The following is a 16,417-nucleotide window of genomic DNA, read 5'->3' as shown; positions in this document are numbered from 1 at the left end:
CATAGCTATCTGCTGAAGACTATCAGTCAACCAGCCTGGAAGCATTCTTCCAATAGTAGAAATGGAATATAAAGGTAATTACTTTTCTTGTCCTCTGTAAAATATGTTACCTTTTTAAAGTTTCAGTTATTTAACATTTGAACTAAAGATTTCAAATTATATCATAATAATTCAACAATACACATTGTGTTCACCCACAAGAGACATCTAGCTTTAATTACATAATAATCCAGTAATGAAAAATTTTATTATCTTGAAGAAAAATTAGAGGAAAAAAATGGACTAAAATGTAGCAAGTAGTAGATTTATGGAACTACCCAGTGTGTGGTGTGATTAGATGCATGACAGGCACAAACATGAAAAAATTAAATTGGTCCTGCTGGAGAATTTGAACCTACAGAAATGTCACTAATGGATGTTATATTCCTAGCTAGGTATTCATGGTTTTACCACTTGTTCCCAAAGGCTTCTGTAGGCTTGTAACATTAAGTATTTATTACAGAAAAGAGATGTGTGCTCTTGAAGGACCCTCCTTCCACAGATGACTAGAAAAAACTCCAGAGTTTGGACATAATTATAGCTGTTTTTCTAAGAATTTCATCATTTGCCTCCGTAAGTGAATGTCTGTCTACCTCATTTGCCTGAAAATTGTATTACATAAGCAAGATGGATCATCTGGCTCCCTTGTTGGTCCTAGGGGATATGGGCACAGCCCACAAATCTACCAGCAGCTGACTGTCTGGTAAGTGTTTACTTATAAATTAGTGTGGGTGATAATTTATTAAGGTAATAAGCATAGATTACATTTAATGGCTTAGGCATTATGTGTTATGAACACAGTATTTTATGTTTAGTTGAAGCAAATGTATATGATTATGAATATGGTACCCAAATGTAACTCAGAAATTGTGAATTAGAAAGTTTAAACCAAGTTAAGCCATGTGTTACAGTGCATCAGCACTTAAATTAAGGGCTTCAGGAAGGTTTCACAATGGCAAAGCAATATACCATTCACCTATACCCTGTATCAAGATTTGTTTGTTTCTTAGATTCTCTTCTCCTTCCCTCATAAACTGACTCATTCTGTTACTGAAGAACATGGTTTCTCTCTTGAGAAGCATCACGGCATTAAAACTTTGGCTTCTGGAGCTGAGGCGAGTAATCTGTCAGCAGGGACACCATGACAGCCTGGGATGACACAGAGAAAGAGAAAGAAAGAAATGGGCAAACATTAGCAAGAGTCTGTTTAGGGACCTACGGAAGAGGATCCAGGTTGCAGCTTTGAAGGCCTATGGTTGAAATGTGTTTTCCCGAGGAAATGATAAGGGGACGGTTCTGAACTAATATTTATTTTTATTTGGATAAAGGGAGGTCAGGAGGGATCAGGGTGACCCAAATACATACACAAACACCATGCTTATTTAGGCCTCATTCCAGGACTAGTTGGGGAGAGAGCTGAAGTGAGATTCCAAGGTGGAAGCCATGATTGGATTTTCTAGTCACAAGTGAAACCTAGGTATTGGCTGGTTTTAGAGAAATAGAATCCCTCCCATCCTTGTGTTTACACTGTGGTTTGGCTACTTGTAACCTAGAGAAGTTTAGAATAAATCAGATGTAGAGTAGTTAAGGTAAATCATTTAGGTTAATGAATAATGTCTTTCCGAATCTGGGTCCTCATGAAAGAGTATTTATAACCAAGAGTACAGCTTCCCATTAGGCTGCCAGCTACAAATGGGAATTTTCACTTTTACTCTTCCCAACTTCCACAATAATGACAATAGTAATAAGATCAGAAACAGTGATGACAAATGTTGATTGAGTGCTTACTATGTACCAGACTAAGTGCCTCATCATGTGTTAGTCGGTTAAGAAGTATTTGCCAGGCACTGTGCTAGGTGCTACAGTGAGGTAGAGAGAACTGTTTGTGCATTATCTCATGTAACGCAACAACCTTCTAAGGCAGCTTGTGTTATTATCACTTATAGATGAGAAACTCAATCCTGGAAACAACACAGAGTACAGAATTGGGTTTGGACCCAGGTTTCTCTGACTCCACTCTTAAGAGGCAGTTTCACTGCCTTTCAGGTACTTGCTCTTGCTTTTTGACCAAGCAAGAGCAGGTCTTGTCTTTCAGATGTGCCTATTGAAAGTATTTATTGAAGAGTTACCATGTGCTGGGCCCTGTGCTGACTGCTTTATGTGCATCGTACTATTTATTATCCATTCCTACTATGTGAGGTAGGAAGAGATATAAAATACAGATGAGGAAACTGAAGCATAGGTATTTTCCTGAGTGGTGGTAGTAAGGGGTAGATCTGGACTTGCCTGTCCTGGACATTGACCACCATTTTCATATGAATAAACTGGGCTTAGAGGAGTTATGGTACTTTCCCAAGATCACACAGAGAGCCAGAATATTAACCTGATTTCCAAAGCCTATGTTCTAGAGCCAACCAGTACTCTGTATTGCCTTCAGGCTACAAAAATGTATTGAGCACATATTTAGGGTATTTGTCAGGTACCCTTCTAGGTATAATGAAGGACATTACAGACAAGATCAATGCTCTTATGAAGGAGTTTTCATTATAGGGAGGGGACAGGCAAGAAACAAAAAAGAAAATATCAAGGAGTGATAAATGTCATTAGAAAATAAAAAACAGGATAAAGGAGGCTGGGGAACCATTTAAGAGAGGGTGGCCAGGGAAGATCTTGTTAAAGAATGACATTTAAGTTGAGATCTGAATGACAAGGAGAAAATAGAAAGGTCAAACACTGGGATAAGAACATGTTCCAGGAAAATATTTTAAGCTTTTTTATGGGTTTCTGGGATCACATCTCAGGTTTGGTTTTGTTTTTAATGGTCACTGCATATGTCAAATTTATTTTCAAATATTAAATCTTAGAAAGTCAGTTAGGAATGGAGTTGCCAGATTTAGTTAGACACATACATACATATATACATACATAAATAAATAAATAGGCATTTCAGATAAACAACAATTTTTCTTAAACTATAAATATGTTCCAAATATTGCATGGGACACACCTATACTAAACAATTATTTATTGTTTATTTGAAACTCCAATTTAGCTGGGTATCCTGTATTTTATCTGGCACCCCTAACTTGGAGAGAAGAGATGATAAAATACTATGAACTACGTTCGCAATAGTGTTGTGTATCTAAGGGTCATCACGATAGCAGTGCTTTGAAGTGGCAGATTTTTTGCAGGATCCCTTTAGGTTACTTCAGCTCCACAGTAAAATTTGTAGACAGAGGAAGAAACCCACCTGACTCTTCATGAGTCCTACAGCCTTAGTAATTATTGAAAAATACAAAATACAAAAGGTAGCTTTGTGGGAAGGAGAGGGTGCATGTCCGTGTGTGTGTGTGTGTGTGTGTGTGTGTGTGTGTGTGTTTTAAACAAAGAGATCAAAAGGCCTGTGCCCTATGGAGAGAATGATGTGATTACTGGAGTGTTCTGAACAGCACTGCTGGAAATCACCCAGCATGAAGGCCTTAAAAAGCTACTGTGAGTGCTGAAAGAGTACACTTTTGCTTTAAAAATGTTATATGCTTTTAGAACAAGCCCTTCACCTTACTTAGTTATTACATTAGTCATTATGGGCACCTCAGAACTTGAGGATAGATTGTATCTTTCCTTCCTTCTTCTATCCTGATTGTAAATGAAATTGTGTGTGTGGAAATCATTCTCTAGACAGTAGTAGTATCCAATAGGACTTTCTGCCATGATGGAAATGTTCTATGTCTGTGCTGTCCAATACAAATAGTGTAGACACCAGCCATATGTGGCTTTTGAGCACTTAAAATGTGGTTAGTATGTCTGAGGAATTGAATCTTATATTTTATTATCTTTTAATTAGCTTAAGTCTAAATTTAGGGACTACCCTGGAGGTCCAGTGGTTAAGACTCCACGCTTCCACTGCAGGGGGCGCCGGTTCAATCCCTGGTCAGGGAACCAAGATCACACATGCTGCACGGCACAGCCAAAAAAAAAAAAATTAAATAGCCACATGCACCTAGTGGCTACTGTATTGGATAGGGAAATTCTAGAGGAAAACAAGTATTGTGCCTTTAGAACATCCCAGAAGACACTATCACAGCAATGCTGAGCCTAAATGCCATTCTAAATAAGCTGTCTAAGAATAATTTCTTTGCCTATGAAATAGGAATTTAGACTAGCCAATCTCTAAGGTCTCATCCCTCTTGAAAATGCCATGCTTCTATGAATTGTACAGGCTATGTGGGGACTGCACAGTATTCATTTTTTTTATCTCCAGTGCCTGCCAGAGGGCCTGGCACACAGTAGATGCTCAGTATATGATTGCTGAAATGAACTTAATTTAATGGGACTGCCAAATCATCTGGCTCAGAGACATAAAGAGGACAGCATGTGTGTCACCATCCCCCTTCCAGAATCCATGTCAGGTCTCACTAGTCAGTTATGCCACTCTTTCCTTCCAAGACCACAGGCAGGCTTAGAACCTTCTGAACATAGGACTCTAAGTAGCCTGTTAATGAGATTGAGGACCTAAGATTAAAAATCATTTGCCATCTATATGGCTTGATCTGCTTATTTTATATGTGAGGAAACTGGGACCCAGAGAGATAACACTTATCCAAGATGACACAGCTGACAGTTGTGACATCAAAGACAGTTATAGAATTCAAGTCTCCTCACTCCCAGTCGAGTATTCTTTCTATTTTAGATTCTCTACTTTCATTTTAATATGACTCTGCCTCTTGTTTTCTTTAAAATATATTTTCCCATTAGGGAAAGGAAGATGGGAGATGGAGAGATGGTGGTAGGACTTAGATGGTAGAAAATGGGTGGGCATAAGATTTCACTGTGTGTATGTATAATATATACACCCTTGTAAACATTTCAACTATGTGAATGCATTAAGTACTTAATTTTTTAAGTAAATTCAGTTGAAAGGTGTGCATAATAAGCTCTTTAAAAATTCAGATGTGCAGAGAATCTTCGTAAATGATATTTTAGAAAGCTTACTTTTAGTTTCCCCCTCTGAATTTCGACAAAGGACCTATTTTAACAGATTTGGGTTGAAAAAAATTTATCTTTGTAACTTTAGTCATCTTCTGGTAAAGAATAGAGCCTGAGGAAAATTCTTTGCTATGTTTCTTCCTGAGGTATATGGTTGGAGAGCTCACATTTCCTTTTTCGTCATCTGGATCTTTGCTCCTCAAAGTGTGGTCCACAGGACAGCAGCATCTGCATTACCTGGTTGCTTGTTAGAAATGCTGAATCTTGGGCCCCACCCATCTCAGACCAAATCCAAATCTGCACTTTAACAAGATCCCTAGGTGATTCAAATGGACATTAAAGCTTCAGAGGCACTGGTCTAAATGACATGACAATTGCCATTTTGGCCAAAGTTAGTGTCCTGAGGTGGCAAGCTGGAAGGTACAGTAAAAAAAAAAAAAAAAAATCCCTCTTGTTAGATATGACAAATTTAGGCCTGATACACAACTTTTCATTGCAAAGGGAGTCATGATTGTCTTCCAGTCAGCTATAGTAGAGCTCAAATCTCTGCTGGTCACTGCATTAGATCAACAATGAAGATGATAATGGTGATGATAATTATAATAACAATATTTACAGTGCATTAGATAACATATTAAATGTTTTACATGCATTATTTAATGCTCACAATAACCCTATCTATATCCATTTATAGATTACATAAATAATTAGCAGATAGTCCTTTCCAGCTTGTTTTTATCAACTCCGTATACTGAAAGCTATAAACTACATTTCCCAGACTCCCTTGTAGCTGGGGTGCAGGCATGCCACTCAGCTGCATCTTGCAGCCATAAGTGAACAACATGCAGTGGAAGCCACCTCTGGGAGACTGGATCTTCTGGTTCATATGCAGGTGGGGGAAACTATAATGGACTATCTGGCATTTAGTTTCCAGGGCATTAGGTACCAGGCTATGGGTGGCTGTGTCAGTGGTGTTTTGGTTACAAAAGAACCACAGTGTTGCTGGGCAATTTTCCTGCCTGTGTTGTTTCTGAATATGTGGTATACAAGAATGATTCGCTGCACCCTCTTTCCCCAGAGATTCTGGGAGGTGCCTAATGTCTTTTAACAAATTCCTTTTTATTTCTCTACCTGAAGGGGACTCTGTTGTTTGCCAGTAAGACCCTGGCTGGTATAGTAATTGAGATCAGTTAAATCACTAAAAGCTAAAAGATGGTGGTACTAAATTATGGCACTGGAGTATTCCATTTTCCAGAAAAGACAGTGGTGTTTGGGATATTGTAAAGCAGAGATGTGAGGTTAATATTTCCTAGAATAGTGGTGATGAAGATGAAACTAGTGGCATTTTGTTAAAGGGACTAATAATTTTTAAGATTAGTCTTGCTGCAATTTTGGAAATGTTCTATACCTAAAAACAAACGTGTCTGTGGGGCTAAAGCCAATAGAGAACCAAAACAATTATCTAGGCAAGGAGTGAAAGGAAGAAAGAGAGGAGAAAGGAAATAAGATTTCTTTGAATGCCCACTTTGTGCCAGGCACTGAATTAGGGGTTTCTGTAAGTATTAACAAGGGGATTTTAAAATTATTGTATAAGAATTATACAACTTACCATGGTTGGCAGGCAATGGTGGCTGGTGCTCACACTGATCGAGAACAGTAAGAATTTTGACTAAAATAGATATATTTCGATGGGGGTCAGTTTTACTCCATTGAAAATACACTATAAATGCTTTAAGCAGTAATAATCTATTATGAACTTGCTGAAAAAAAAGTAGATGCCATCTGAGCAAGTAATGTATGTGGGTAATCCCAGCTGCTTATTATTTACCAAAAGGCATGAATGGCCAAGTAGGGGCCACACAGAGAATTCCCTGTCCTCCAGTCCCCATTTCTTGCTTACCATGATTGTCCACTTTCTGTTTTCGGCCTCTGGGAATACAAGTGATCGTGGAGAATAAAACACTTCATCGTCCACTTCTTCTGGCTTTCTGGGCAAGCAGTGTAAAAATGTCCAGTCAGAAGCAGCAACTTCAGCCGTCTAAAGAAGAGATGGGGTTAAGACTGTGTTTTGACTCTTGTATGTGGCTATCACATTTGTCTTCTTCACAGTCAGAGTCTCTGACTCTGACCTGGGGTCAAAGGTCAATGCAAAGGGAGAGATAAAGGGGCAGAGTGAGGGTTTAAGCTCAAGGCACCCAGCGGAAATGTGTATGGTACTTTCAACTTATGGAACTTTCTAGTCATTTTTTTTGATTTGGGAGATCACCACTCCAAATTAAACCACTAACTCAGTTTTCTGGTACTCTTGTCTAGTGAGATAATGGACACTTCAGTAAAGAACTCTACTAGGGTAATATGTGGCTGATAGCAAAAGTCACCAGTTATACCCCAATGTATTTTAAAGGTTGCCTTTACATGATAGTGTTATATTTTTAGCTTATCTCCAAATTATGGTCTTTAGCGCTTGAAGCATACTTCGTTACTAGTTAAAACAATTTTGAAAAAAAGCTCTGAGTTAGGAGTGCATTAAACAGGATGACGGGCACTATGCAGTAAGTGGTTCATTCTTCATGCAAATGTCCTATTAAGTTTAATTTTCTCTAACAGTTAATTCCTGAAAATTACATTTTCCCATCCATTTTCATCGTTCACTTACAGATTCAAAACTACATTCCCTCATAAATTATTACCTCAAAATTACTGCCTTTGTACTAAATTGTTTTTGTTTTTGTTAAAAAAAAATAGAAAATAGGCAAAGGATAATATGATAGAATATGAAAGAATATTATAGTTTATAGGAAAAGATATGGAAATGACCAATAAACATGAAAAGATGTTTAACTTCATTAGTAATCAGAGAAATACAAATTTTAAAAAGCATGAGATACAGATTTTTAAAAATTAAAAGTGTAAATTGCAACTAAGAACGGAGAGAGTGTGGAGGGAGTATAAATTGTCAGTCCTTTTTGGATGGGCAGCATTTCTCATATTTTCAAAAGTATATACCACTTCACCCAGAAATGCTTCTCCCTAGAAGAATTCTATTCTCTAGTAATACCTGCACAAGGAAATATATATGAAATGATCTTCATTGCAGCATTGTTTGTAATTGGGATAATTGGAAATAGCCTAATTTTTCAACAGGAAACATTTTAGGTAAAGTATGTTCCACTCATACTTTGGAATTCTATGCAGCCATTAAAAAGAATGAAAAATATCTGAATGAATGGACAAGAAAATCTAAGATTTGTTAGGTGGAAAACATAAGTCACAATAATATGTCTAATCTACCATTTATGATAAATCATTAGGGTTGGATGTGTGTGTGTGTGTGTGTGTGTGTGTGTGTGTGTGTGTGTAGGACTATGTAAATACACAGAAAAGGTCTGCAAAGAGACACAAAGGACAAAGAATTCTGATGCCTCCACCATGGTGAGAGGGAAAAGCTTGCTTCTCTCTTCTGCCTGGGTTTCAATTCCTTCATCCCAGACAAAAGTGTCTTTCCAAAGGACAGAGCTAATCTTCAGGAGGAGAGAAATCACTGGGGGATACAGTCAGCGAGTCCTTTATAGGGAATGAAGGGACAGTCTGTTCTCCCCGAAGTGAATGAGTGATTAGATGCTTCTGGCCTTTATGAATGGAATTAATGAACCTTCAGAGAGGCATCAGTTTGTACCTTCATTGTAACCTGGTAACCCTGGAAAGCCTGGAGCCGCTTTTTCTTCTCCTCTTCTTGCCCCATACTTATCCAAGTGTCTGTAATTAATGCATTGCCTCCACGAGCCGCTTCCAATGGATCATTCATCAGTGACAGCTTGGTACCGTTCTGGCATACACGAGCAAGCCGGTTAAAGAACTTCACGGGACAGGGAAAGACAATTACACCTTTACATATAAGGAGCATACCTCCTTGGCATACTGCTCTGCCAACTTGGTTATGCTGGGATCAGGCTCATAACCCTGCAGGGGGAAGAATGAACGGTTATTTAGGTAGTTTTATAAATGCCTTCTTATACATGCATTCTTTTCCTTTCAACAATATCCCTGCTCTCCTTCCTGCTTTTGCTCTAAGTTGTAGCTCAACCATGTTCAGTAGAATATGACGTTGACATCTAGAATTTCAAACCTTAATGGTGCTTTTGGGAATTTAAAAAGGTAATCAATTGCCCCATTTGTCTTTTATTATCTTTGACCTCTTTCGTCATAAAGACAAATGGGGTGTGGTACTTTCCAGCTCTTGGTAACACCTCTTCTTGTCCTCTAATAGTTTAAGAGGATTATATACATAATTCTACAACTTAATGCATTTTTGTTGCAGAGTCTCTCCACAAGCTGTTTTGTTTTTATTCCTTTTTTTTTTTTTTTTTTTTGTCTGAAATGCTTTTTCCCAGCCACACCACGTGGATAATGCTTTCGGGTCTCAGCTCAAATGTTTCCTCCTCAGAGAAACCTTCCCTCACCACGTGAGCTAAATACTCAGAGCCCACATGCACACATCTTACTCTTGTGCGCTCACCGGCCAGGGTTCTGTGTGCAGGGAGCTTGCTTTGAAATGGCCTTTACACAGCAAGTATACTGTTTTTGTTGAAATATATTCGTTTGGGTTGGTTTGGTGAGGGCAGGGTTGGGACTTGGGTGAGGCAAGCGCTCACTGTCAGTCGTGCAAACACAAATTTTGCACCCTAGGTACCTCGCTTGCTCACTCTGGTCTGAATCCTAGGTGGGGGGCGACACTGTGGGAACAGCTAAAGTCCCCCAAGCTATTCCAGACCCCACAGGTAACCCCTCTGCCTCCATCCTCACCCTCCAATCTGCTCTATACGCAGCAGAAAGAATTGTTTTCTCCGAAGCCTTCAATGTTTACTACTTGTTTCTTAAGTCGAAGCCGATTAAGAGTATCAAGGCTCCCCGCCGACATCTCCTGCTTCTGTCTCTTTTAATTTTGCTCAACATCTTGCTGCAGGAAAGCCAATCTCATTGTCATCCTTGTACACGTCTTGCCCTTTTCTGCCATCACAGCCTTTCACCCTTGCACATCTCCCCCTTTGTCCCCTTCTGGACGTCTTCACTGGAACATGTCAACTCCTCCTTTGTCAAAACTCTAGGCCAGCCTCACCTCTGGACCCTCCATGTGGAAGGCTTGTCAGTCCAAACACCATAATTATTCTCATCATCCTCCATCCTTCTTGTTTTTCTGAATTCTTAGAATTTATTTTTGACTCGGTTTTATAAATTCTCAGTAGGACATTGCGATGGGTGCTGTGATGTGTCACCCAGATCCCCCTTCATGAATAAAAGACTTACTGTCCCAGCTGCTGCGTGTGCGCCGGAAGATGGCTTTCAGCTGTCAGCCCTCTTCGGGCACTGCCTCAGCTGCAGAGAAGCCGACTCACCCAGGGTCACGTACCCTTCCAAGGCCACCTGCATCCAGTGACTGATTGACAGGAGGGCATAAAAACCTGACTCCATCCTCCCAACTTGGGACAGCCCTAAATGGCCATCTCAGATCTAGAATTCTCCATAAGGTCAGCTGAGGTTGCTCTTGGGCCTGCATCGCAGTTCGGTTTCTCCCTCTGCCCACTCCTGCTTCCTTCCCCTCCCTTCTCAAGGGCACACTGTCATAAACATCCTGCACATCCTGCATGCCAAACTCTCAGAATCTGCTTCCCAGGAAACTCAACCCACAACAGGCATGTTCAGATTTATTCATTTGAAATTGTGTTTATTTGCACATAATTATCTATAATAGTTCCTTCTCTCATTAAAAAATTCTTGAGGAAAGAAACTATCAGATGACGATGATACCTGCAGACATTTTAGCAGCTTTATCATCCTCAAATAGCCATAAATTCTGGAGCTTTGTTTACTGAGATTTGGGGAAGGTATTTAATTTAGTAAGGCTTGCTAATTTAGTAACTAATGTTGTGACCATTCATACTGGTAGACATAAATGCAGAGGCTTGGCTATTACCCCATGTGCCTCCTGCCCTGACAATTTAGCTTTCCCTTTGGAAAGCAGGTTTTATACTCCCTAAGTATAATCATTCTTAGAGAAGGAATCAATAAGCACTTAGAGAACCAACAGAGAGGTTTGGAAATTAGAAAATCACCCAACCTTGCATGCGCTGGGCCATGACTGAGAATACAAAGAGGAATTCTTTACTCACAGCTCAGCTTTCAATACTAAATCACTCATTGGCTTTTACATAAATCTTAAAACCAGACGAAGAAGGTGATTAACAGACCCAGTTCAGTCTAAATATTCACTTAGAACAATGTTAAAATCATTACCATCAATAGTTTATGGAACAATTTTACAATCAAGGACAAAATTATGTTTTCTTGAACATGTAAGTTATTCTTGGTTGAAGAATGGGGAAATAGATTAACTATGGCCTTGGAAACTTTTCAGTGCTTCTTAAGTTTACACTAAGTCTCCTAGCTTTATCTTTAAAGGAAATAGGTCTACTTATAAATTGATGGAACAACTTCTACACTTCAGACTTTCCAGAAGACTTTTTAAAACTGTTACTCCCACCAAAATTTAACCAGGTTTTAGTACTCTTTATCATTTAAATGAGTTTCTGCATAAGAACAATACTGAAATTACTCTGTAATATTGGGATTTTTTCCTCTGATGTTAATAAAACATCTTTGACATGGAATAAAATGTTTAAATCATGTATTTCTCCAACAGAATAAAACCTTTCCAAAAACACCTTATAGGGGGGCTTCCCTGGTGGTGCTGTGGTTGAGAATCCGCCTTCCAATGCAGGGGACACGGGTTCGAGCCCTGGTCTGGGAGGATCCCACATGCCGCGGAGCAACTAGGCCCGTGAGCCACAACTACTGAGCCTGCGCGTCTGGAGTCCGTGCTCCGCAACAAGAGAGGCCGCGATAGTGAGAGGCCCATGCACCGCGATGAAGAGTGGCCCCCGCTTGCTGCGACTAGAGAAAGCCCTCGCACAGAAACGAAGACCCAACACAGCCAAAAATAAAATAAATAAATAAACACCTTATAGCAGGGAACAACTATTGATAATGTATGTTTTATCTGTAAAACCCAAATGCAGTTAATAGTTTGCATTAATATAGAGCCCTTCTTCAAGCTAGATTTGTAGTAAGAGTGTGCTAACTCTTCCCATGAAATGAAGAAGAACTACCTTATTCACATGTCAGATCCGACCCTTTATTCCAGTTCATGCTGAATGAAAGAGGATTATCTATTGTAAGGGTTAGCTCTCTGCATCCCCAAAGTTTACTATAATAGGGTGGCTTCCAATATATGCTGCTGCCTATGCCTGACATTTCTTCTATGGCAAGTGTATTAGGTAGAATAGTGTCCTCCAAAAATTCCTTCCCCACCAGAACCTCAGAATGTGACCTTTTTAGAAGTAGGGTTTTTGCAGATGTAATTAGTTAAAAGGAGGTCATACTGGATTAAGGTTGGCCTAAATTTAATATGACTGCTATCCTCGTAAGAAGAGGAACATTTGGACAAGAAACACGGACATAAAGGGAAGAAGATGGAGGCAGAGATTGGAGTGATGCCGCCACAAGCCAAGGAATGCCTGGGGCGACCAGAAGTAGGAAGAGACAAGGACGGATCCTCCCCTAGAGGCTTTGGAGGGGGTGTGGCCTTGCCAGCACCTTGACTTTGGACTTCTAGTCTCCAGAGCTGTGGGATAATACATTTCTGTTGTTTTAAGCCACCCAGTTTGTAGGAATTTGTTATGGCAGTCCTGGGAAACTAAGGCAGCAGGGTGCATTGACTCAAACTGGTTCAGCAAGAACACTAGGGAAAAGCGTTTTGTTTTGTCTTATTTGTTTTATTTGGTTTTGGCAGGATGCAGCAATGCTGGTGCTCTACCCAGATGCCCTCAGAGGACCCCGTTTTACATCTTTTGCCCCCTCTCCCCATTTCAGTGTGCTTTTTTTTTTTTTTTTATGGCTGTGTTGGGTCTTCGTTTCTGTGCGAGGGCTTTCTCTAGTTGCAGCAAGCGGGGGCCACTCTTCATCGCGGTGCGCGGGCCTCTCACTCTCGCGGCCTCTCTTGTTGCGGAGCACAGGCTCCAGACGTGCAGGCTCAGTAATTGTGGCTCATGGGCCCAGTTGCTCTGCGGTATGTGGGATCTTCCCAGACCAGGACTTGAACCCGCGTCCCTTGCATTGGCAGGCAGACTCTCAACCACTGTGCCACCAGGGAAGCCCCTCAGTGTGCTTTTAACACCTAACAGTCACAGCTCTTCTTCAGAAGATGGCCCTCTGGCCACCGACTGCTTTTCCTGCCAAACGTGCCAGGGGATTCACCACCCTACCTCCCACGCTGCCCTTGGCCAATGACTGGTTCCAAGGAGAAAAGCCCATCTTCCTTGCCTTGGGTTGGGACAACTCTGGGGTGTAACCTACACTCCAGAGCTCACTTGTTGGATCAGGCTGAAGCCCCCTTCTGTGGGACAGTGCCTGACATGGCACTTGGGTGACCAAATCACCCTAGCTTGCCTGGGACCCTCCCAGTTTTAGCACTGATAGTCCCATGTCCCCAGAAAGCCCTGGGTCCCTCTTAAACTCAAGAAGCAGAAGCAAGGAGGAATTTTTAGGCCTCACATATTCACCTCTGAATGTCTTAGCTTATCAGAGTGAACCACAGCAGCGACTACTGAGATAATAGCAAACACATGCTCAGTCAGAAACACTGGTGGACAATTTTGTGAATCATCATCCCTTAATGAGAAGATCAGTTCTATCTTTTACTTCGTTTCTGAAATGGCTTCTATTTAGGGGAGCTTTCCCTTCAAAAGACTCCTGATAGGAAGTTGTAACTAATGAGAAACATAATGGTGAAAAGAATTCAGTAGAGAGGGGGTATATAAAAGGTTCGGTGGAGATCCTTCAGGACTGATTTGTGTATGAGTCGCTTGTAGAATTAGTTTTTGTCCTCTAAAAGGCCTACTTATTTTGTATGAGGCTGGGAGTATCTTTTTGTTGTAAATTTTATTGAAGTATAGTTGATTTACAATGTTGTGTTAATTTCAGCTGTACAGCAAAGTGACTCAGTTATACATATATATTGATACATTCCTTTTCATATTCTTTTCCCTTATAGTTTATCACAGGATATTGAATATAGTTCCCTGTGCTATACAGTAGGACCTTGTTTATCCATCCTATATATAATAGTTTGCATCTGTTAATCCCAAACTCGAGGCTGGGAGTATCTTAACATAGGGCTTTTCCTAGGGGGATCTGCACTTTTTTATTTTGGTGTATTTATTTACGGACTTAATATGTAGGTAGAACATTTACATGTTAAGAAATGCAAACCACATAAAAGGATATACTGTGGAAATAAAGTCTCCCTCCTACCTCTATCCTTGAATCTCCCAGTTTCACTTCTCACAGACAACAATTATTACCAGTTTCTCGTGTATCAAAAGGGTTACTTTGGACCTATAAAAGTCACGCTTCCCATACATCCTGTGAGAGATTAATAGCAGGGTAGGAAGTAAGTGGGTGTAGCTTCACAGCCAGGACTCAGATTTAAAAGGCTGAAGGGCCCCTGGATTTGAGTTTTGAAACACTAAGCTGGTGTACATGCCATTGCTGTGTCCTTCACATCAGAGTGAATTTTTTTTTTTTTTTTTTTTTTTACCAAATCGTAGTACTCAAAAAAATGACAGCATCTTCCCCATGCCTTTTGGGATTTCTACGCTGTCTGGATTTCATTACTTTCTTCAGCCTTTGTGGTAGCAGTGCACAAGAATGCCAGTCATCATAATGGCTGGTTTCAGGGTACTCAAAGGGATAATTCAGATATGCTTTTAACACAGACTTACAGGGTGAAAGGCATCGGGCAAGACTATCTCTTTTTGTAGAGATGGGAAATTGGAAACTCAAGAGGCCGGGTAGCTATAATAGTAGGGCTAGTAACATAACCTAAATTTTGTGGCCTCACCTGTCCTCTCCTTGAATGGAAGAGAGGTTTGTTTTTCACTAGGTAATTGCATCTGGGAATGATTTCAAAGGGGGTTAGTTTCAAGGCAGAAAGTTTCCCTACCTTTGGAGTAGCCACCTGAAGGTGCATCCCGAATTTTGCTGCACTCATCATGATGGAGTGCAGGATGTTATTCCCATCCCCAATCCAGCTGAGGGTAAGGCCTTTCAGAGAGCCGTAGTGTTCCTGAAAGGCAAGAGATGGAGGAGATTACATCTGGGAGGAAATCCACTTATGTGAAACAAGTATTAGGGTTACAATAAAGGAAACAGTCTACATCTCAATTTTAAATGGTTTCTTGGAAAGAATAAGCTACTAATTTTTTTTTTGCATTATACAGAGCAATTCAATAACATGAAGGTACAATCACAAAAGAATAGCAACATGTCCTAATATCTTAAGCCAAGATATCATATGAACTCATATGGAGACTCATTTTCATATATTTCAAATCTGAATCTTCGTTGTATTTATTCTTTCATTCAACAAATTGAGAACCATCAATGTCCAGACACTGTCCTTGGCCCTGGAGATATAACAATGAACAAAAGAGACAAAAATCACTGCCCTTATGAATCTTACACTTGTTGGTATAAGAAAGGGGAAATACAATGCACCTAGAACAGTGCAGCATGGTAGTTGAGTAAGTTCCCGTTTATATAAAGTTTAAAAACCATTAATACATTTGGTTGTTTATAGATATTGACATGTACAGTTAAAGTATAAAAACATGCTTGGAAATTATAAATACAAACACCAGGATAAAATTTTCTTTGCGGGGTTGGAGGAAATGGGATCAGGAAGAGTTACACAGTGGACTTCAACTCTATCTGTAATATTTTATTTAAAAACAACAAAAAATTCTAAAGTAAGATTTGATAAAACTGTGTAATGGGCACATGGATATTTGTTTTACTTTCCTTGAAGTGTCTGTAGGTTTCGTATATTTTATACGTTTATATATTTATAAAGATAAGATTTTAAAAAGAGAAAGGCTAACTAATTTGAAGATCACAGAACTACTGGGTGGCTAAGCTTGGATGTAAATCCAGGTTCATCTGATTTAGATTCCAGGCCCTTAATAAGCTGCTATTTATTCATTCAGCTCCTACTTTGAGAATTTCCTTGATGAAGGCATTGCACCAGGTCCTGCAGGGGACAATATGATGAATAGAACATTTCACTATCCCTGATGAATGTATAATCTAGTAATGATAAAGCCCCAAGGGGAAGCATTAAATTATCTGGCGTATATGTAAAGCCACAACTACAAACAGCCACTTGGTATCGAACATCGTTGTGTCATCCTCTCTGCATTAATCTTACCTTCATCACCAAAGAGTTTCATTTTGAGTTTAACCTCACATGTACATGTGTGTAGCTTATTCAAATGAGGAG

At 39.8% G+C, this 16,417-nt stretch overlaps 1 protein-coding gene across 2 annotated transcripts in view; it reads right to left on the bottom strand.

The window, feature by feature from the left end:
- Positions 1-227: 227 nt before the first annotated feature.
- OTC (ornithine transcarbamylase) overlaps positions 228-16,417 on the bottom strand; it is a 56,338-nt gene continuing 40,148 nt past the window's right edge. For both annotated transcript variants that reach the window (XM_007171651.3, XM_007171652.3), the window contains 5 exons: positions 15,083-15,205; positions 8,932-8,985; positions 8,702-8,851; positions 6,926-7,063; positions 228-1,188 (listed from right to left, as the gene is read on the bottom strand). In XM_007171651.3, the coding sequence (XP_007171713.1) occupies positions 1,129-1,188; positions 6,926-7,063; positions 8,702-8,851; positions 8,932-8,985; positions 15,083-15,205 (525 nt within the window). In that variant the 3' untranslated portion in view covers positions 228-1,128. The remainder of the gene's footprint in view (positions 1,189-6,925; positions 7,064-8,701; positions 8,852-8,931; positions 8,986-15,082; positions 15,206-16,417) is intronic.

The sequence above is a fragment of the Balaenoptera acutorostrata genome, chromosome X, assembly GCF_949987535.1.
Source record: "Balaenoptera acutorostrata chromosome X, mBalAcu1.1, whole genome shotgun sequence".
NCBI classification, from domain to species: domain Eukaryota; kingdom Metazoa; phylum Chordata; class Mammalia; order Artiodactyla; family Balaenopteridae; genus Balaenoptera; species Balaenoptera acutorostrata.
Note: the sequence above shows the minus strand (reverse complement) of the source record. Positions and strands in the feature narration are given on the sequence as shown.